At 41.0% G+C, this 22072-nt stretch overlaps 1 protein-coding gene across 1 annotated transcript; it reads right to left on the reverse strand.

The window, feature by feature from the left end:
- Window positions 1–351: 351 nt before the first annotated feature.
- LOC121512202 (regulator of G-protein signaling 21-like) lies at window positions 352–18034 on the reverse strand. Its single transcript, XM_041791360.1, has 7 exons — window positions 18016–18034; window positions 17012–17079; window positions 15669–15767; window positions 14353–14471; window positions 5505–5566; window positions 804–970; window positions 352–519 (listed from the first exon to the last, which is right to left on the reverse strand). Exons 1-7 carry the CDS (start codon window positions 18032–18034, stop codon window positions 352–354), a joined length of 702 nt encoding a protein of 233 aa, XP_041647294.1.
- Between the last annotated feature and the right edge of the window lie 4038 nt (window positions 18035–22072).

Below are 22072 nucleotides of genomic sequence, written 5' to 3' on the forward strand. Positions count from 1 at the left end.
TTGTACTTAGAACACTTATTCTACTTTTGATGTATGGTTTTCTTACAAATGTGAGCCTTTCAGCACTTGAATTAAGTCTTTTTGTTAAGCAAAAGTTCTTTTCTGTGCAATACAAAGCAATCCGAACAAAAAACAGACTTCAAAAGCAGCTAAATACATAATTTAGGTCATGTTGTGCTCTTACATCCTGTCGGTCGCCTCACCTGCAGCTCTGCATCTCCTTTTACTTTGTCTCCTCAGATAGGCTAGCCTTTCTTTGTTTAGAGCCGAGATCCTAAGGAGAGTCGGCCGAAGGGCAAAATCAATCACTCAGAGGGACGTCAGACAAGCTCTCCTCCCTCCGCGTTGCTTTCACTGCTGTTCCAGGAGAGCTTGGTAGATTTCTGATTTCAGAAATCGTGGATAGCAGTCGTTTTCCATCAGAGCGTATATCAGTCTCTGTGCCCTGTCGAAGCAATTCGGCCCTGGCTGAGAGAGATTTTCACTGATTTCCTCTCTTGTCACGCAGTCAATGTTTATCTGTGTTCAGAAAACAGTAACTTTTATTTCACTCATGGCTTCCTTCTGTTTGGAGATATTTTTACATTTTCATGCATCATGCTCAGAAAGTTAAATACGTTCAAAAAGAGGAGAAAGAGTTCAGCACAGGGGAAGAAATTGAAGGTGGCCTGCAAACATTTTTGTATTTCATATGAATGAAAGAGTGCAGGAGTGACAGTGACAGCAAGCAAGCCAGCAATTGAAGCTGATTTGAAGATACGCAGGTCTGACTTCATTCATGTCCCACTTTGCGAAAACCGTACCTGTCTCGGTGCATCAACTTGGACAAAGTCTGTGTGGATCCGTTTGGCAGCCAGCGTCATTTCTGCCTCACTGGTAATTTTCTTGTATTCCTCGCAGGCCAGCCAAAATAGAAGGTTCTCCTCGCTGTATTCTGTCCTCAAGAAGTCCTCAAACACCAGCTGGCCGGCTGCACACAGGGAATAGGAACACTTTGAAACTCTGACAGTGTCAGGAATTCAACAGAAGCTCAATTACAAGGTTTTTAAGGACCCATTTCTCCCACAATCCTCCGTTTTCAAACCTTAATTACATGGTGTCTAGACTGCAGCACAATATATAGCCACTGCAGGGGAAGGTGTCAGCTATTTCTGAGAGCTATGCCATTTCCCCCCCCCATTGATATTACCATGCACATGAACTCACCAGAAACATAATCCCCTGTTATATCACAAGCTATGTGCAATTATGACTTCTTAATAAATATCCTTGAGACTTTTCTCTCCACAAAAGGCAGAATATGAAGCTCTAAAGTCTCAGAAATGCCTCTTGTGAGCTAATATATTTTAATATTTATCACAAAAAATCCATACTCCTTCTTGCACGGTGTGCCTATACAACTGTCTGCCTCATTTGACTCTCTTAACTGCATCGTCTTGAGGTTAATTGCTTTTGTAGCACACTGAAGGCCAGATGTTCATGCCGAGTTGCATTTTTGAGATAATTTTTGCAAAGTGCCCCCCTTTAAGGTGCCGTGTGAGGTGATTTGTTGCGGGAAAGTTTCATTTAAAAATCAGATTTTCGCACTCCACTGAAACAAGGACACACAGTTAGATGCTTTGGCCATGCTCTAATGTGACCTCAGCAAATATAAATATTAATATATGACACTGTCTCATCAGAACAGGGCTTAAGGTAAAAGTGAGAGTTGAGGAGTGTGGGTGTAGATCAGTTTGAAGCTGCTTTCTCCTTGTAGATAGAACAAATGAACATCAGCTTGTGCAGTGCATTTCTAGTCCTCTGACTACTCACAGAGCTTTTGCACAACAGGTCACATGCACCTGTTCACACCACATTTAGACACTGATGGCAGAGGATGTCATGTAGAGGGTCCATCATTACTACAGGCTCAATTATACACATTTAAATGATGCTAAAGTAGCCAGTAAGGGGTTCAGTGTCTTGCTAAGGAACCTCTGACATGTGGGTGCAAGAGCTGAGTATCAAACCCCCTGGGTTTTGACATTCTAGCCAAGAAATGCTTTAGTATGGTAGTAGCTGATTTACAGCTGTCCCAAAAGGGAGGAGGAGAGAGAAAGAATAAAAACTAAGCCCTTGACTCTGGCCTTAAGTCTCTTGGTTTTGCCCTCCCCTCCATCTCTTATGCAGATTATAATGCACTGAAGCAAACTGGAAGGAAAATAATCCACAGACAATATGATGAAACATCAGAATCTAAAGGTCAGGTCAGGTCGTATGCTGGTTCGACACTTTGCTGCATCAACCTTGGTCCTATACTGCTCCGGCCTCCTGATGAGCCTTGTCCAGGTATCCTCCCAGCCTGCCCAACCAGGACACACGTAATTGCCCCTGATGTCTGGACCAGCCCGCCAGGTCCTGGGCACCCAGTATGCGGTGAGGTGCATCAGGCTGGGGAAAATGCAGCTGCCGTTCCCGTATCACGCAGCTGACCCTTCCTAACCTGCTCTCCTGAGCACGTCAGCGTTAGACACACAGTCCTGCCAGTGCTACTATGGCTATCAGTCAACATCCAGGCCTCACTAGAGTACACCTGAGAGAAGTCATCCTGAATAGCCTGCTGCGTAAATCAATATTTTTTCAATTAATTCATTTGAAGGTTCTGGATGTTTTTTTTTTTTAAACTGAGTATTAGTAGCAACTTCCACTGCAACAGACTATGAACTTCACAGCACAAGTTCAGACAGATGTGATTTATGATTCTGATTAACAGAAGCAAGGAGACATTTATTTAATACGGAGGATAAGGAGGATGCGCTGGTGCTCAGATATATAGCTGTTTATAGGAGACAGTACAAGTCTGTTATTAGACACTACAGGAGTCATCAACTCCATTCACACAAGGGCCAGCTTTTCTTGACAGCCACTGTGGGAGCCAGGCATTGAAATAAACTAAACTAAAATCAATATTTTGGTGGAATGAACATATTCTTGTAAAAAAAATATTTCTTTTAAAAATGAATAGAACTTTAAGCTTTTAAAAGTGAAGCAATATACTTATCACTGCTTATATACTTATCACCTCAGAAGCCAGCCACAAGGGGGAAACTGGAGATATTTTAGCTACATACAGTATTTCTGGAGCCCTGAGCCCTATCACTGAGTTTGATGCTAATAAGCTGTGCCGTGATTGGTCAAATGCACGTGCAGGAAACAGAGGAGAAAGGAGGAGCAAGAAGGGTGAGAGTGAGAAATAGCGCTGATTTTAATACCTGCTCTCCTTTGGTGTCGGATTGCACCCCTTTTGGTCTCTGTGGCATAGTGCTGGCCTTTGTGGAATAGGTGCTATTTCTAATGAGGCTTATTTGCATGTCAGAGGATCAACTTTGTGCTGAATTGTAAAAACTCCTTCTCCTAGTCCTCATAGTAAATGGGACAGGGTGCTACTTGATCAGCTGAGCAGTTGCGTGCATTTTGTGTGCAGTTAGCATTGATTTCCCCTTTGCACATTCTCTGTGGATAAGACGATTTATTTAGCCATTTTTACAGCTAAAAGTGGTGCAAAAAGCTATGCCATTCTCTAGTGGATTTGCCTAGTGACTTTCGTATGCATGCTTAGATACCGGGACGCCACATTATCTTGCTCAGTGAACCAATCACTCCATGTGTGAGTTAAAGTCTGCAGTTGATCTCAGCCACGCAGTCTGCAGATCGATGGATTACGCTGTCCAGGTGGGTGAACTGCTCTATAATAGTCACAGCACAGCAGCATCCCAGGCATTCCCAAATGCCTTGATCTTTGTTTTGACCCAGGAAATGTGCATTTCCAACATTTCAGCCTCCTCACTCAGCAAGTTAAGAGCCCCAAGTCTCAGTAAGCGATGTGAATGCAAGTCTGTAAACATGGCGGCTGGTGAAGAGATTAGCGTGGGATTAGCTATAGCAGTGTACCTCCTGTGCACATATGCAAGGGTTCTCAGGGACAGAACAGTGTTAGTAATACAACAGCAGACCAGCAAGAGAGATGAGAGAGAAAGCAATCATGCTCAGGCACTGTGGAAAACAATCATGACTAATGTGGAAACACCCTCAGACTATGGCAGAAAAAATGTGATGCCCCCATCATAATTCAACCGTCATATATATGAGATGTGGCGAGACGCACCACAAAGTATGGCAGACTTTGTATTTTTCAGCAGGAAACAGGAATCAGGCGCTCATTTGTATTTTCTCCTCATGTTTTCTCCACTTTGTATGACCAGAGGGTTCCTGACCTTCAGCTCGTTACTACAGGACCTTGTTTACAGTGCACTACTATGGTAAGAGTCTGTTATACAGCAGAAAACACATTTGTGTGCATGGGAACATAATCTTTAAATCTCTCTTCTTTTTAAATATCAGAGAATTTGAAGAGCAAATGATAAAAGCAGAGAGCCGGAGTTAAAGGTTAAGCTGCTCCATTATATTCCGCTCTCATTCTCAGTGCATCATGGTAGTCCTCGTTAGCTCAAAGACGACGGCGAACAAAGAGACCACGGTATTGTGCTGGATGACTGGAGGCTTTTTTAACTTCAAAAACCTTCAAAACCAGACCCTGCATCCCAATGTGCACAGCCTCAACATCTTATAATTGCACACTTCTTTACTTCCTGTTATCTTCTCCTCACACCCATTACCTTTGTCACTGCTGTATTCATGGAGCTGCAATTCTAATGCAGGTGTAGAATACTTAGCAATCCTTCAGGGAGCGCAAACAAACAGCTAACTGCAAGCATCGGCGTTATTCACACAAATTGCTTTACATAAATCACAGCTGCTGCTCTGACGGTAATTGACGGAAATGCTGCGTCCAGGGCGTGCTTGTTCTCGTCGATGAATCACTCCCCGTCCACATCTGAGCCTTCAATCATAACACAGTCTGCTCTTTAAAATCACACGAGATGTAAAGGTGTATGAGCGTCGAAAGATTGCGAGTGCCTGCGCTTAACTATTTATTTTCGCTTCTGTTTATCGATTTGTCACATGTGTCACAGTGAAGGGAAACGGAGCAACTGTGATGCACGAGAGGATTTATCATCTGGAGGATGGTTGATCTTGACGCAGGAGACAACAGGCTGAAATATTACAGATCAGCTGAATTCATTTCAGCAAAGTAATGAGGGAGGAGACACATCAGAAAGAAGACGAACCCCATCTGCCCCCTTTAGTCGTTTTCAAACAGAAGCTGGGAATACAGTCAGGTGAAAGCCAGAAGTCAGCGCCGGCTTTATAAATGAATAAGAGAGCTGGCTGAAATCACCCTATCTACACCGCCAGCTCAGATTAGGCCTCTTATCTTCGCTCTGTGTCATCCTCCTTAAACATATCTCCGAATGGATTTGATGAACTTGAAGGGAGAATATATCCCTGATCCTCCTAAAGGAGCCTGAGGGCAACTCAGGATGATGTGCAGGGCAGAGCAGCAGAGGAGGTTAAAAAAGAGGCCGGAGAGAGTGAAAGCGGAGTAAATCTGTACTTTAGCTTACTTTTACACTCCAGAAGCTGCTCCAGTGACTCTCCCCACGCCACAACATCATCAATGGGAGCCCTGCAGAACAAAAAAGTTAGACAATTTATCCCAAAGAATAGCTTTCATTTATAACTTAATCTAAAAAAAGCTTATCTCCTTATTGCATCAGAGTAAATGCTGATTAAAGACCCATCTGTTATTTTAAGGCTAGTTTTTAATTAACTGATATGAATCAATCATTTTGTAACTTTATTAAAAATATGAACGCCACCTCACTTTGTCATATTTTCAATCCTGGGTGAAGAAATTAATGACAATGCAAATCAAATCCAATATAGGCTCTTAATTGAATAGCAGGTATCACAGTGACACGGTCAGGAGGGTTTTCACTTTGCTGGAGGGAAAAAGATTGTCCAAGACATGGATGAGACTTCTGGGTTTTTAGAGTGAAGGTGGAAGAAAAGTGCCTTAAACTTACGTTGTTTTTAGGGCAAGCAGGAAGGCAACCCCTCTGGCTAAAATGAGAAATCTGACTGTAAAGTTTAGGACTTGACAGTGCAGCTTCTTCATTTGTTACCACAGTATTTCACTTTTAAAATGGGCTGATTGTCTAAATCCCTACTTTCTCATCTTCTTTAAAGTTACAGTATATATAATTCATCAACTAAAATGTCTATATTATTTAACAAAGTGGTACGTTATATGTACAGTGATGCATAAAAGTATGTACCCGCTTCCTGATTTTTTCTTTTTTTTTGCATATTTGTCACACTTAAATGTTTTAGAACACCAAACAAATTTTAATATTTGACAAAGATAACCTGAGTAAATTCAAAATGCAGTTTTTAAATGATAATTTCATTCATTAAGGGACAAAAAGCCATTCAACCCTACCTGGCCCGATGGAGAAAAGTCATTGCCCCCCTTGGTATATCGGGAATTTAAGGTGATTAACCACATTTTGTTGTAAAGCTGAGTTCAATTTGACTTGACCCCTGGGAGTCAGTAAGCCCCAGCTTGGGGGTCCATGAAATAATTGAAAATAAATTATTAAAGTAATGTCATGTAATTAAGTCAAATAAATATATATAGGGACCACAGCACCATAAAACAACCATACTAAACCAATGACTCCCACATAATTCAACTTTGGGTCAATAAAAACTTAGATATGATTGTGAGATAACATAAATTTATCACTTGTCACACATAAAAAAAGCACAAGAAAAGGCCTTCTTATTGGGCTGCTCAAAGGATCACAAAAAGCCCCACTCAAACTGGACAAAAGCTTGTTTTTAGGTTAAAGAGTTAATATAGCATCTAGGAGTAAACATATGTTTAATCAGCATCAGGGTTATGTGGGGGTCCTTGGAAAATTTTCTGCCCTTTAAAAGGTCCCTATCCCTGAAAAGTTCGAGAAACCCTGCCCAAGCCTGATTGCTGCCAGACCAGCTGAATCAAGAAATCCCTTAAACAGCACCTGTCAGACAAAGTGAATTAGGCTACGGCCGGCCACACACTACAGGATTTTAAACCCGATTTGAGGCTAGATTTGCCTACCACATGATTGTGGGGGCGTATCCTGAGTGACGCCTGCCACAAATGATAATTTGTCTAAATAATCTGCACATGTGTGGTGTCAACATGATTATTTTACTGCTCCAAATCGTGTCGTAGCCTCCCAGACCCCGAATCTTAAATGTCAAACATGTTTGATATTTACGATTCTAGGTCATAATGCCTCTGACAGAGTACCCACAACAACCAATGACAGCAAGCTGACCGGGTAGTGTCATCAGCCGGACCATACATACTTTAACTGCTCACAACCATGAACACAACTGTAGCTTCATTCCAGCCAGGATTTCATCCTGAGTCTCTCCCTTGTTTGATGATTTTTGCTTCATCTGTAATGCATGCCTGGACAGCCTGTTGTGGAGGGACAGCAAGATGATATATCGACAGACATCTGTGTTTGTTTTTTTCTGATGTCACGGGATCATGCAAGGTTGCTGGCAGGTCGGCAGGTGTGTGGTCTCCAGTGCTCTGACAGTCTGGCTGAGTCGTCTAGTGTGTGCATTCTTAGGATTAAAGATGAAAAATCGTTTGAAATGGTTCTATGGTCTGTGGTCTCACACGTTTTTAAAATTGTTTCAGATTTAAAAATCGTCTGTGTGGCCGGCCTAAAAGATCTCAACAAGCAGCACATCATGGTGCCATCTAGAGAAATTTCAGAACAGATGAGAAACAAAGTCTTTGATATCTATTAGTCTGGAAAGGGTTACAGAACCATTTCTAAGGCATTGGGACAGCCAGCCTGTTCAGATTTGGTTATCTAACCTTACCAGAAATTCCATTTGACTAAGTTTTATCTCACCTCTGTGAAGTGACTTAGATTCATGTAAACATGGCAGAGTACAAACACACTAGCAGGATCCTCTTGTCATTAATTTTCTTGTTGTGAAACCCTAAATTAGATTAAAATTTAATGCTCCCTGTGGGGAAAGTGAGTCTTTGCTGCAGCAGAGAATCAGATAAGAATAAGTCAGAGCCGTGAATGTAATACAAGGAATTACAGCAAGTGAACATGCTGAAATGTGGATCAAATAAATAGGGAACAAGGAGCTGCTCTGACAGACTCACAGGCTGCAGTGGATGTACAAGAGCTAGTCACATAACCTGCTATGTGGATGAGATAAATACTACTGTACACACTAGGTCTCTGACAGGTAGTAAGTCCTGTAAATATGCTCTATGATCAGAAAGTACAGTGGATTATATGTGTTCAGAAGAGGGTCATTTAACACTAGAACTGCTGTGGATCTCTATATACCTAAAACAGCCAGCGGGTCAAGTTTACCTCTCATTAAAGTGCCTTGATTTTCATAAATAGCACTGACCACTGACATTGAACAGCTTATTAACCACAGATAGCAAACCAGATCACTGTTGGAAGATGATTCATCATATAGAAAATCGTCTTTGGACTAATTGCTAATCCTGGAACTTCCTCATCACCGGATTCTTCTTCATTAAAAGCACAGAGAAACCTTTTGACACTTCACAATGGTAAATGCCTTTTTTCCCCTGTTGTATCCATGTTGAAGGTTGATCTAGCGACTTCTGACAAGGCATTGCTGCATTGGAGAGAAGGTATTTCCATTCCTCCATCTATTTATTGCTGGTATGAAATAAAACAGTGGGAAAATCAAGACTTTCTTATGGGGTAAATTTGACCCGCATGGTGGTTCTAGATGTAAATGTCGATTAACAAAATTTGGGTTTCGGCAAAGATTTTTTTTTTTTTTTAATGACACTAATGGCACTAAAACAAACTTTTACGAGGAGTCAACTGTCTTTAAAATCGTACACACATCAAGTAAGATGCAATTAAAGAACAGCATTAGGTAAATTTTACCCACTGGCAGTTCTAGTGTTAATCGCCTTTGGGTAATGGAAAGGATTAATATAAAAAAAAAAGATTCCAAATCTGAGCATACTTAGGGCTTCAAATGTCATTTATCATACACATTAGTCAGACATCCACCAAACCAAGGGAACAATTCACTTAAGGGATAAGGTGTTGGGTGTACTTTAAGTAATGATAATTAGATTGAGTTAGGTCGCATCTCTGCACCTCCAGGGTCGATCAAAAGACCCCAAACTTGATGTTTATTGGTGTCACATGAAAACTGACATCTGCATCAGTTCTATCAACTGCACAGCCAAACCAAACAGTGAGTGTTGGCAGTCCCAGTTTCCATGTTGGATTTGGACAGAGCTGCTCAATTAGGGCCAAAAATAACTCAAATACAAACACAATTATGAAAAATGTCAAACTGAGGTCACAGGACAGCATGGAAGTCTTCTAACCCAGAATATGGGTAATGCCCCAATCATTCCTTTTTAATTTCTGATTTTATTTGTTTGTTTGCAGCTGATATGAATCACCAGTGACCTGTGATTAAAATCAAATGACACAATCAGATTTTACATTTTGATGTATTTGCTGGTCGGCTTGGCTTTGGAATGTGTTGATACCTCCTACAGGTGGCAGCATAACCTGATTGATGGAGAAGTCAAGAGTCAACCTTCGTTCAGTCAACAACATGTTTACTTTCTTTGTTCAACAAAACCTCCCAATGAGCAAAGAAACATCCTAAAGTAAGGATGACTGAATTACACAGTGTGATGATTCAGACAGTGCAAAAAGTTCAATAAATAAAATAAATCAGACCCAGAACACAAACTCAGTTGCATCATGCAATTGAAGCAAAAGACTGATTTAAGACAAATGAGAAGTGTCCACTGCCACACCAGTCGAATTCAGAAATCCCATCGATAGAACCTGTCTGAGAAAGTGAAGTAGGCTAAAAGATCTCAACAAGCAACACATCATGGTGGAGAAATTCAAGAACAGATGAGAAACAGAGTCATTGACTTCTATCAGTCTGGGTAGGGTTACAAAACCATTTCTGATGTGTTTGGGCCCCAGCAAAATACAGTGAGAGCCATTATCCACAAATGGAGAAAACTTAGAACAGTGAACCTTCCCAGGAGTGGCTGGCCAACCAAAGTTACTCAACAAGCACATGGATGACTCATCCAGGACGTTGCCAAAGAACCCAGAACAACATCTAGAGACCTGCAGGCTTGCTTGACTAAGTTAAGGTCAGTTTTCATAATTCAACAATAAGAAAGACACCAGGGAAAAACAGCACCAAAGGGAGAGTTCCAAGGCCAAAACCACCCCTGACAAAAAATAACACAAAGCCCTGTCTAACATGTCAGAAAAAAATCCTGATGATTCCCGTGACTTTTGGGAAAATATTCTGTGGACTGACAAGACATAATTTAAACTTTTTGGAAGATGTACCGTATGTCCTGTTACATCTGTAGTAAAACTAACAGAATTTCATCAAAGAACATCATTCCAACAGTGAAACAGGGTGGTGATAGTGTGGTCTGGGAATGCCTTGCTGCTTCAGGACCTGGATAACATGCTATAATTGATGGAACCATTCACTCTACTTTCTAACAGAACTTCTTAAAGGAGAATGCCAAGCCATCAGTTCATGACCTCGAGCTCAAGCACACTTGGGTTATGCAATGATTCAAACACACCAGAAGTCCACCTCTGAATGGTTTAAAAAAGACAAAATGAAGGTTTTGGAGTGGCCTTGTCAAAGTGCACACTTGAATCCAATTGAAATGCTCTGGCATGACCTTAAACAGATCCTTTAAGGTCATGCCAATTCAGCTGAATTCACAGTTCTGTAAAGAAGAGTGGGTGATTTCTTCTACCACATTGTCAGACAGAGATGTTGGCGTAGATGTGAAGAGGTTCATCTCTGCTGTAATGACCTGAACAAGTAGTTTTGTCAGACATCACTCACTGGTTTTGAGCTGTGTCTGATAACACACCACTCATTCAGATGGGCGAAGGGCTTGATTGATTGGTGAAACCAAACATTTTTTGTGAGTTGATGCTGCCCACTGTTAGAGGAAACATGCCTGAATTACAAAAACCCTTCCAAAAATCCAATATCTATTCCAAATGTCAGTCCAAATGAGTAAAAACGTAGCCCAGTGTGTCAGAAATAAGCATGGTCAGCACTGGTGGCTGTGGGTGCACCCGAGCATCACTAGTCAACGAGAAAGTTGGGATACTTCTCTAGCTTATGTTTTAAATGCTCTCTAGGTATATTTAGGGACAAGCAGTTACAGAACTCCTCAAGCTGCTTACATAACAAAAACACATCCCAATGCTGGCACTGGATTTTTCTCTTTTTTTATCTGAAATGTGACGGAGCCGGCAGCACAACTCCGACCTCACCGGCTTGTCATCAGCACCAGCACCTGGAATAAGACTGCTGCAGGCGGCTCAGTCCAGCAGCAGCAGCCTGCCTCATCAAATGAACAGTGCTGACTGAGAGCCATGCAGTCCTTTCTGCTGTGACAGCTGTCCAACTGACTGCAGCTCATGTGTGACTGAGTGAGTGTGGCTACACCGACTCCTTCATCATAGAAATATCTGCAGTTATAGAGGCGAGACATAATATTCACAGACACTGTTTTCTATACTAGATTCCAGTGATTAGAATCCTGTTTACTTCTGCCCTATCCTGTTAGCCAGTCAGTGCAGGTTTGTGAGAGAATAAGTGGCTTTGTAACACATTTATTAACCCTTTACACTCTGCAAAAGAGACAAAATCCAACCCAAGGTCCAAAGAAATTCTCAAAAGGTAAACCAGTTTTAGAAGAATAAAACTGGAACACAAGGCAGTTTAGACATCGACTGTAAAGCCAGTGCCCTGATTCCATGTGTCATCTGGCAGATCCATCTTGCAAAGCTCCGAAGTGAAATGTTTTTGTAGTGTCTGAAAGATTATTTGACCAATCAGCATCTCTTGAAGAGATCAAGACCGTAGCTATGGGCATGGTTTAGATGTACTGCAAGCTGGTAAACAATGGCACTTAGCTTGCAAGAACTGCACTGAAAGCTTTTCAATGTGGTAAAGATGCTGGTGAACAATCATGGCTGCTGCCGGTAAAGCAGTTAGCTCAAATGTAGCTACAGTGGCAGATTTTGACAGAACTCAATGATATTTACTGAAAGAAGAGCAAAATATCACACTGAAAGGTTGTCCTGATGAAAATATATTTTTTTCTTCTCCTGACAGCTTCATTACAAGTTTGATTAACCAACTGGCTCCTCTGCTGGTAAACAATGAGGATACATGCCAGTCAAACTCATGTTCTGTAGTTGGCTTACTGAATGTGCTGCCCTTCCCAAACACTTTGGCTAGGCCAGGGATCACCAACTACATTTACACAGGGGCCAGATTTTTTTCTTGGCAGACAGTGTGGGGGCCAGGCTGTTAAAAAAAGCAAACAAGATCTATTGAGATGTTTTGATTTCCTTTGAAATGTACCTATTTTTAGGTAATAGCAGTAAATTCAGTCCCTATTACCTATACTGCAGCCAGCCACAAGGGGGCGATTGAGATATTTTAGCCACAGATTTCAGGTGTCAAGTTGTGCATCACTGGGTTTGAGTTAAATATGTCTGATCCTAAATGGTGAAAATTACATGCAGTAAACAGGTCTTTTGTGTTAGATATCCAGGCAGGGACATTGATAACCTGGCATGCCAAATGAATGTGTTTTACACATCCATCAGGAAAACCTTCCATAGACAGTGTTTGGGAAAGGGCATAGCCTTTGAAAAAACTCAGCGTGAGATTGGATGAATGTTCTGTCTGTCACATCTTTACGGGCCAGTCAGAGCAACAAAACATGACGTAGCTGCTACCAAGGAGTAAAATCCAAAGAGAACTGCATAACATGAACCATGGTGACTGTAGACTTTTGTCGTTTTTTAAAAATTAAACAGTTCAATGCTGTTTTCTGTTCTTCTTTTAACGAAGAAATGTCGTCAAGTTCTGATAAAACTGGTGCTTTAGCAGCATCCATGTTAATGTCTGCCACCTAATTTGCACCGGCCTCTTGTTGCTGCTTGCTTACGTCATGACTCTATCACACCTGAATGTTCTGCCCCTCGTCACTCATTGGTCCTGTAACTTTCAGGCCTAAACAGTTCAGAGGGGAGCTTTGCAAGATAGATTCCCCAGTGAGAAACACAGAAACGGGCGTATCCATCTGCTTTGCAAGGTTAGGAACACGATTAACCTTGCAAAGCAGATGGATACGCCCATTTCCATGTCTTCCTCTCAAATGATGCTCATTGGTCAGGTCAGTTCTCAGACTTGGCACAACTGTTTCAGACTGGAGATTTGCAGGATGGATTTCCAAAATGGCATATGCTTTTCAAGGTAAACAGTCAGTGGGACTCAGTGAGAGAACATGCACAGGCTCTATGTTGCTTTTAAAAAACGAAATGCCATGTTTGCAGAATTATACCAATGCTTGGATGTTAAATGTGGCTCTTATTACATGCAAAACAGTACAGCTATAGGTTGTGTTCAGAATGAGGTGGATGCAAAGAGAGACTATGCAGCGCTTCAGAGGACCGGGAAGTTGTGAGGAGTGATAAGAGTCTGCTTTTAGATAAATATGTAAAACAAAGATACTGGCTGTAGATCTGCAGACTTTGACCTGCTGTTTTTCTGCCAGGCTGAGCAAACAGATCAGAAGCTTTCAGATATCATTCAAAGACAAAGAACAGCAGGCTACATCTATACTTCTTTTTAGTTTTTCAGCTTTGAACGGATTAATTCACATTTCCACTGCTTTTCTTGATCTGTCTTTATGATAACAAAAACTAATTGATTTAAAGATACTCACCTTTTAAATTTTAGTGAAATGGGTGCTTCATATATTTGACAGCTTTAACAGTTTAACTTCTAAGAGATGTCTTATCAAACCCAAGGGAAAATATATCAGGGGAAAGGCTGCATGTAAAAAGCAGCCACTCATTTTTCGATGGCTTCATATGGGGCCCAGATTGAATGCAGAGCACACTCAGCTCAAAGAAATGTCTCTTGTATTTGGGCTTTTTTTCTTAGGAAGTGAAAGATGGAACGGAAAAAGAGCTGGAGGCATCTTGAGAAGCACAGAGACACGCAGAAACACAGAGCGAGAAACTTCCAATAAGAGCTGCTCAGATCACAGAGCCCCATCAGAAACATGCGCTCGCAAACTTGCAGACAAGAGCGAACCATCCACAGAACACATCCCGGTTTTATTTTAGCAACACGCTTGCTGGCTTGGAGAGATCAGAAAGAGTCAGTCATTACTGGGGAACAACTCTGACCAGAGGGGAAGTAAAACATTCAAAATGTTCCTCAGTGCCAGACGAGTTAAGTCTCAAAGCTTAAAGCCAATTTGGAGCTCATACTTACAACATGTGTTTTCCGGTGCCAAAAAGACTGAAGGATGTTTCGTAGCGGAGAGCTGAAGAGTAAATAAACACAAATAACACTCTCTGATCCTTAGCAGCCTGAGTTTCTCTTCCTTCTACCTGACAAACCCCACAGGTACAAGCCCATGCATGTTGAGCTGCAGCACAAACAACTCCAGGGTTTGCACAAATACCTGCTTTCACTCTTTGCTTTTCTTTTGAAACTCCATCCCAAGAAATAAAAAAGTTTTACCTCAGCATTTTGGCCGTGAAAGCATCATTTGTTGCTTCCCATGGCTGTAAGACTGCCGTTTGAAGCTAGCATCTGCTCTCACCTTATGAAAAGTTAAACAAATCTTGTGTTGACAATGCAAAGAAGACGCAGAGAGGAAGGCGCAGCTGTGGCTCACCCTGCCCTCATAATACCTCTGCACGCCCCAACAACTTTGTCCTGAATTAAGTTTTGGCTTTTAGAGATGAGCACTTTCAAGATGTGGGGAGTTTAGAATGATGAGGACTTATCCAACCGCAAGGTTGCACAGTCACTTTTAAATTTATACTAATTAATCAACTTCCCCCTAAAAACAATAATGTGAAGGGATACCACCCAGGGTCTGTTCTATTGTAACATACACAATAGAACAATCCCCAACCGATTTTAAGAAGAAGTTATTCTCAATTAGCATGAAAAAAATGCAGAGACATGGCTTTAAGATCATCAGCTTTAAGTTTAACCAGTCAAAGATTGACCTTGAAGGTCACATATTATGAAAAATACACTTCTTCAGGCTTTTTGAACAAAAATACATAAATACATGCACCTGCCCATTCCACAATCCCCCAAGAATCAGAACCAACCCCCCCACCTCCACCATGATGTCATGTGGGGAGTTAGCCCCACCCCCAGGTTTGGTTGGCCCTCCACACTTGGAAGAAAGTTCTGCCCTCCTCTCTCGATCTCCCACTCTGCTGCCAGCTAACAGGAGGATCAGGAGAGCCACATCCATTAAGCCACATCTGTTTCCTGAGAGGGGCATGGTCAGAGGCGGAGTCAGACAGCTCGTTAACATTTAAAGCCACAGACACAGAAACAGCTCGTTCTAAGCAGGGCTGAAACAGAGGGGTTTTTAGACATGCAAAAATCCAATACTGGAGTGTTTTTTTCAGCAACAAAGACCAATATATACTTGTCTTAAAGGAGTAAAACATGTGACCTTTAACTGCAAAACACTAACACAAATTATGTATGTGAAACTTAGCATTTACATGCCATCATTTAACAGCATATTTTTAAAAAAATGTATTACATAGACTTACCTCAGGGTTATGCCCGGGCATACTGTTTACATTGCACCAATCAAATGCCTTCAGACTTAGCTGCATCACGACGGTGATGAAAGCCGTCATATACCGCAACTCAAGAAGAGGAAAGAAATAAAAAGAGTTAAACAGATGATCTTCTTTTGTCTGTTTTGCTTTTATAAATAAAAATAAACCAGTAAATCAGTGTAAAATCAGTGTGTACTGGATGACTGGAATGGCATGAAATTTATGACGATGTGCGGCCTTGTTGATGTTTTTTTGTAGCAGTAAAAAATAGAGGTTACACATGGAGTGGCACTATCATGTTGGATAGACAAGAGTGAAAAGTCCTGTAATCATGATCTTCATTGAAATTACATAAAGTCTTGACTCCTCTGAAGTTGATATCTGACTGAATGTGGCTTACACTTATAGGCCTTGAACCAAAACTCTGCTTCTTTGCAGCAAGTCTTGAATTTTTAAAAAAATTATTTTTAAAGACTTAAATAGGTGGTGAAAGGAACTATTACAAGGATTAAAAGTATAAAAGAGAGTTTGGCTTGAATCTTGGAGCTGTGACAAAGCTGGTGATTGTGAGGCAAAGGTGAATGATGTTCACTTGAGAGGATGAAGAATAACTGCAGAATTCAGGGCAGGCTGCTTTTAAGAAATAGAATATTTTAAAAGGCTGCAATAGTGTTAGATTTTTCAGAAAAAAAATGATCAATTCTTCTTGGGTTTTCATGCACATTTGATCACCTAAGATGTTTCACCCATCCCCTGTAATAAACTGTGAGAAAGTTTCCATACAGCGTCTATGAAAAGCATGAAACTGTCATCTCAGTTTCCAACGGTGGACCTTCTTAACTGTCTCAACATTCAGATTCAAGCAGCAAACAATGCTATAAGCCTATTTTTACATGCAGTCCCTCCTGTGGATGCCTCCAAATTTATCACACATGCAGCGCTCTGCAGGCGTTGTTGGATTCTTTGGCGTTTCATTGTTTCTTTGTCTTTCTCTACCATGTTTTTGGGACCTGTTTCCTCTGCACGAACCAGACATCTGCACAGGTACAGGGAGTCTCTTTGACCCATTTCACACTGAAGCCCCTGAACGTGAAACTCTCAGGAGAAAACCGGCAGCAGGAAGCGGCAGATGCTCGAGTACCAGGCAGAGGTGGGGTGCAATGTCCTCATCTAACATTGAGAGAGAGAGAGAGCGAGCGACAGGGAGAGGGATGGGGCTGTGAAAATGACTGATGGCGACACAAATGGCAGAGCTGTGATCGGGAGGAGAGGGGAGGGAGGGGGGGGGTGAAGGGAGACAAGGGAAAACGCTGACAGCTAAGAGAGCCTACCTGTCCGCCCTTCTCTCGTTTTCCGTCTTGATTTGCAAGTCCTCGACGGGACACTCGCAGGGTAAGGCCTGGAAAACAAGAACAGGTGTCATAAAACACCGCTGCGACTGGGATTTGCATCTGTAATGACCCCACTGGAGAAGCTGAGAGTATGATGGGCGCAAACAAAACCTGTCAGATGAGCACTCAGAGTGGTATTCATCACCAGCTCAGCTGCAACATATCTGCCAACATCTCACTTAACTGTGATAGAAAGCACTTTTTTTGTCCCGTCGACAATAACAGGTCGTCTTTTTCTTAGAAATTTCCTCATTGTTCAGCTTTATCCTAAATCCTGGCAGAACAGGACTTGAATTGAATTATATTCTCATAATTCATATCCTGTTCTATCAGCTCCTCCTCATAATAATAACTTTAATTTATGACTAATTTTCAGCAACAATTACCAGAGACATGAAGGGCAGACAAAAGCATGAGGCAGACTGAATTTTTAAAGAACTTTTGCTAATTAAAGGGAAAATACGTAAAATAAGCTCAATAAAACAAACACATCTACAGTATATTTGTTTTTAGTTGAGCACATATAATACCTTGAATATTTCCAACAGTTTTTAAAGTCAAAGAACTCTGTGATTAGTGATTCATTATTATGACTTGGTACTTAAATGAAATGTAAAAAAGTAACACATTGTTTTTCTACTTTTCACCTCTTCGAGGTCTGTTTTGGGGGCCTTAACATGCCCAATAACTCACCAAACTTTCCCCTCAAAATTACCCCCCCTGTGGAAATAGCCATCTGGTGATGGAACGGTGTAAGTCCATCTCACAGTCGCCTCTAGGGGGCGCCAAAAGTGAGATGGGGCCTGGCTAACATTTACATTTATGAAACTCGGAACACATATGTATCATGATGAGATAAAAAAATAAATACAATATGACCATCCTCTAAAACACACAGGAACTGAACTACAGACGCCTAAAGGTCAAAATTTGGCTTTTTTTACCTTTACCACTGTCAGGCATATTTGAATGAATTTGTCCGAGGGATTTCATCTGATTGACTCCAGAATATTTTTACTCAAACTAGACAACCTTTAGTTGTCTCATCTGAGTTTTTAATGCTGTGATTACCTTATTTATGACATTTAAAGACCCTTTAAAGTGAAAATAGATTTGTATTTAGGTTTGCTGTATGACAGGTCACTGTGTTATGAACCCTCAGTTCAAATTTCAGTCAAATGAAACATCTCTAAGTTTATAAGCCTAAGGGTGAAACCCATCTCTACCCCTTAGCCCTTATCTTAGCCCTACCCCTTGGTTTTGCACGTTCATGTCAAGCGAAGTGGTGGCCCAATTCTCTTTTGAATCGAGGGGTAGGGCCCTTGAAACGAAGACTTTTCAGGACCTCACTTCAAACCAAGGGGTATGATGAATTTCCCCTCCATGCGCTGAGTTCAAGTGCGAAATGGCACAACAGACTACGGAGGAGGTGCATGAATGAAAAAATGTTTTCGGCATAATGATTATAGAAAACACAACAGTTGTACTTTCTCATATGTTCAATCTTTAGCCACTGAAGATTTAAGTTTATTATATTTTTGGGTATCTACACGTGTAAACAGGGGTCATTAATTGCATCAATAAGTGGAGAAGATCAACGCAGTATGAACGAGATGGTCGAAACTTTATAGTCACCTCTGATGACACAGCTGTTCATTGGCAATGTGTGATGATGAACTGCAATCAAGTGGGGTCTCATTTCTTACGGGAAGGTTTTCACCCCTACCCCTTACCACTTTGTTTCAAGGGGCAAGGGGAAGGCAAACACAAAGGGGTAGGGATAAGGGGAAGGGTTAAGGGGTAGAATTGGACTTCGCCCTAAGCTTCAGAATCAAGAAAAGTGAGGCAGTAAGATCTGCTCCAGGATGGTGTGGGCATGTCTGTTGAATGAGCTGAAGCCACGCCCACTCAGGAGAAATACGATCCCCTCAAATTACAAGAAGTGCCACAGTCTGAATTGAGAAAAGCACTCACGCATTAGCCTGCCTCTTGACCTTTTGTTGACCTCAGAAGAAGAGACAAAGTCCATTTTCTGGCTCAAATCTCTGTTATGATGCTTTAAATAATCTATAGACCACTGTGGCTGATAGATTTTGCAAAATTACCTCACAATGAACAAAAAAAAAGATTTAACTGACTGTTAACTTTCAACACGGCCAGAGACATCAGCTAACAACAGACTGTACTGAGATGAACTGCTCTGTGATTTTATATTGTAGTGTTAGAGGGGCGGGGTCATTCCTCACTGTGGGCTCATGACATCATTTGCCCACATATAGGCCCCGCCCAAATTAAAGCAAGCCAGGAAAGAGGTGAACAAACATTCTCACTGCCTCAATTCAAAATTCTGTCACATGTAGATCTCAGTGTTTTCACACGTTTACAGCAACCATATTCTAAAATATCTCGTGAATTAAGCCACAAACTTTGGATTTCACTTTACAGGGTCTTTAACTGACAGGATTGGCTTTTAAAGCAGCCTGACACACAGTCTGACACAGTCTGATTGCATGGTTTGATGCTGGCCAGATGGCATCAATTACAGACTACTATGTACAAAAACAAACAAATACATCTATTTATTATAAAGGGAACAGGAGCTAACAGGAGCTTTGATTTATTTTCAGCCAAAAACATACAATCTTTCAGTACCAAATCCACTGGTTTGGATTGCTGTGCTACTTAAAATTTTATGGTTATGTTCAAAACAGAGACAGTCAGAAAAGATTTGAGTTGAGACATTACATTTTTAATGAAATTCAACCAATAACTTGATGTTTCTTCAACACCAAAGCTCTCTCATGTCTACGTGTTACCACAGTCCTTCCAAACCCTTAAATTAAGCGCTGTTGTTGCCAAAACAGGCAGTGATTAAACTGCCATAATAGTGTAATTAGGAGAACAGTGTAGTCATATCAAAAACTCGTTTTCAGGAGACAAGGTAGGTTTATACTCTGGTTAGTTGGCAAAGATGTCACGGATGATAGCGAGCGTGAGGGGATTAGAAATTCAAACAATCCCAGACTGAGCGACTCACACATCTGAGCTCCCTGATACCATCAGACATGTTTCATATTTATGACCAGACATCTGCAGGGTACTGAGTAAGTCCTTTTAGTGTGTGGAGATCACAGCTTCAGCTCAAGAGCGATAGCCAATGAAAGCCCAGGTAGCGGCCGGTGAGATGGAGTGGAATTGTTAGATGTTGGAGTCAGAGCGGGCATACAAAGACACAGTTCTGCTTTTTAAAAGTCTGTTATCTCCGACACCTCAAGGTGACAGAGCTGATTTCAGACACAACTTCACTCAGCAGGCCCTCCATTTCTTTTCATTACATCTGCAGGAGCATCCGTGTTTTGATGTGTTAGGAGGTATTATGTAAGCGATCATAAGGGTACAATGCATTGAATAAACCATGGCAGGAGGATGCAGGGCCTTTATCATTCTGAGGGGGGGTTATTTCTATCATAATAGCCTGTTTACTATACATTGCTCAACAACTTCTATCAGTCATCTATTTGTCTGACACATATATTGCTTCGGAAAATATTTCATTAATATGAAATACAACTTCAATTCTAAAAAAGCTGGGGCACTGTGTAAAATATAGATAATAAACAGAACACAATGATTTGCAAATCTCATATTTTATTCCCAACAAAATCTAAACAACATTTCAGATGATGACACTGAGACAGTTCATCATTTCATAAAAATGATTAGCTCATTTTCAAATTTGATAGCAGCAGCACATTTCAAAGAAGTTGGGACAAGGCCATGCTTACCATTGTGCAGTATCCCCTTCTTGAGATGAGATCCCCTCTATACCACACTTGCAATCAATGCATTCTGTTTTTTTTTATTCACAGTCACATTTTTTTTGGAAATGGGGTTGTAAGAGCTGATATTGTTTATTCATCTCAGTTACGTGGCCTGTGCAATAGTCACCATTCAGGATCTGCAATAAGTCCAGTGACCTTAAGATGCAGAAAAAAGCAACCAGTCAAATCTATAATGAAAGTTTGTCTGATACTTCCATCAGTACTTAGCTCAGTGGTTCTCAACCATTTCAGCTCAAAATAAAGGTGCCAGAGACCAGAAACCCCCATTGTACCTGAAGGTGGCTGAACACAACCATGCACATCAAGAAAAGTCATGTGCAGACAAGGCCGTCCATAAAGGGGATAAATGGGAGAGCTTTCTGGGGCCCAGCCAAACTGGGGGCCAGTGGAGCACAACAAAACCATGGTCCATTGTAAAGTTAAAATGTGATATCCATATTTCATATTTCTTAAAAATTTAGATCCCTTTTGTTGAAAAAGGGATCAAAATGGTTTAAAAATTGCTACAGTGGGTTAATAATGGCAAAAAAGGTGGAGAATGTGGTGAAGTTGGATTTTAAAAGCAGAAATGGGTGAGAAGTGGCAAAAATTGGATAAAAATGGCAAAAAAGGTAGAAATGGGTTAAAATGGCACATATTTGCAGAAATAATGGTAAAGAGGAGTTAAAATGTGGCTGAAATGGCTTTAAATGGGCAAAAATGGGTGGAAATTCTGAGAAATGGGATTAAAAATGAAAATAAACTGGCAAAAAAAGGGTTAACTGAGAAAGAAAAAATAGGCAGATATTGGCAGAATTTGGTTAAACAAGCAAAAATGGGCATATCAAATAGTGAAATGAAGTTGGGAAAAACTGGGTGTAAAAAATTGTTTAAAGGGATTAAAAGTAGCAATAATGAGTCAACAGAGGCAACATTAAGCTTAAGTGGCAAGAATGGATTTACAAGTGGCAAAAACAGGCAGAAAAAGTGTTGGAAAAGTTTAAAACTGACAAAAATAGGTGTTAAATGGTAAAATGTTTTAAAATTGGTGGGAAAATGATGAAAGGGGTTTAAAATTTGACAGTATTGGTGTAAAGTGGCAACAGCGCAAATTGAAAAATATTCTTAGTTTTTTTTTTAGGGCAACTGGAGACTCCTGACCCCCATGGGGGTCCAGACC

The sequence above is a fragment of the Cheilinus undulatus genome, linkage group 7 (genome assembly GCF_018320785.1).
Source record: "Cheilinus undulatus linkage group 7, ASM1832078v1, whole genome shotgun sequence".
Classification (NCBI taxonomy): Eukaryota; Metazoa; Chordata; class Actinopteri; order Labriformes; family Labridae; genus Cheilinus; species Cheilinus undulatus.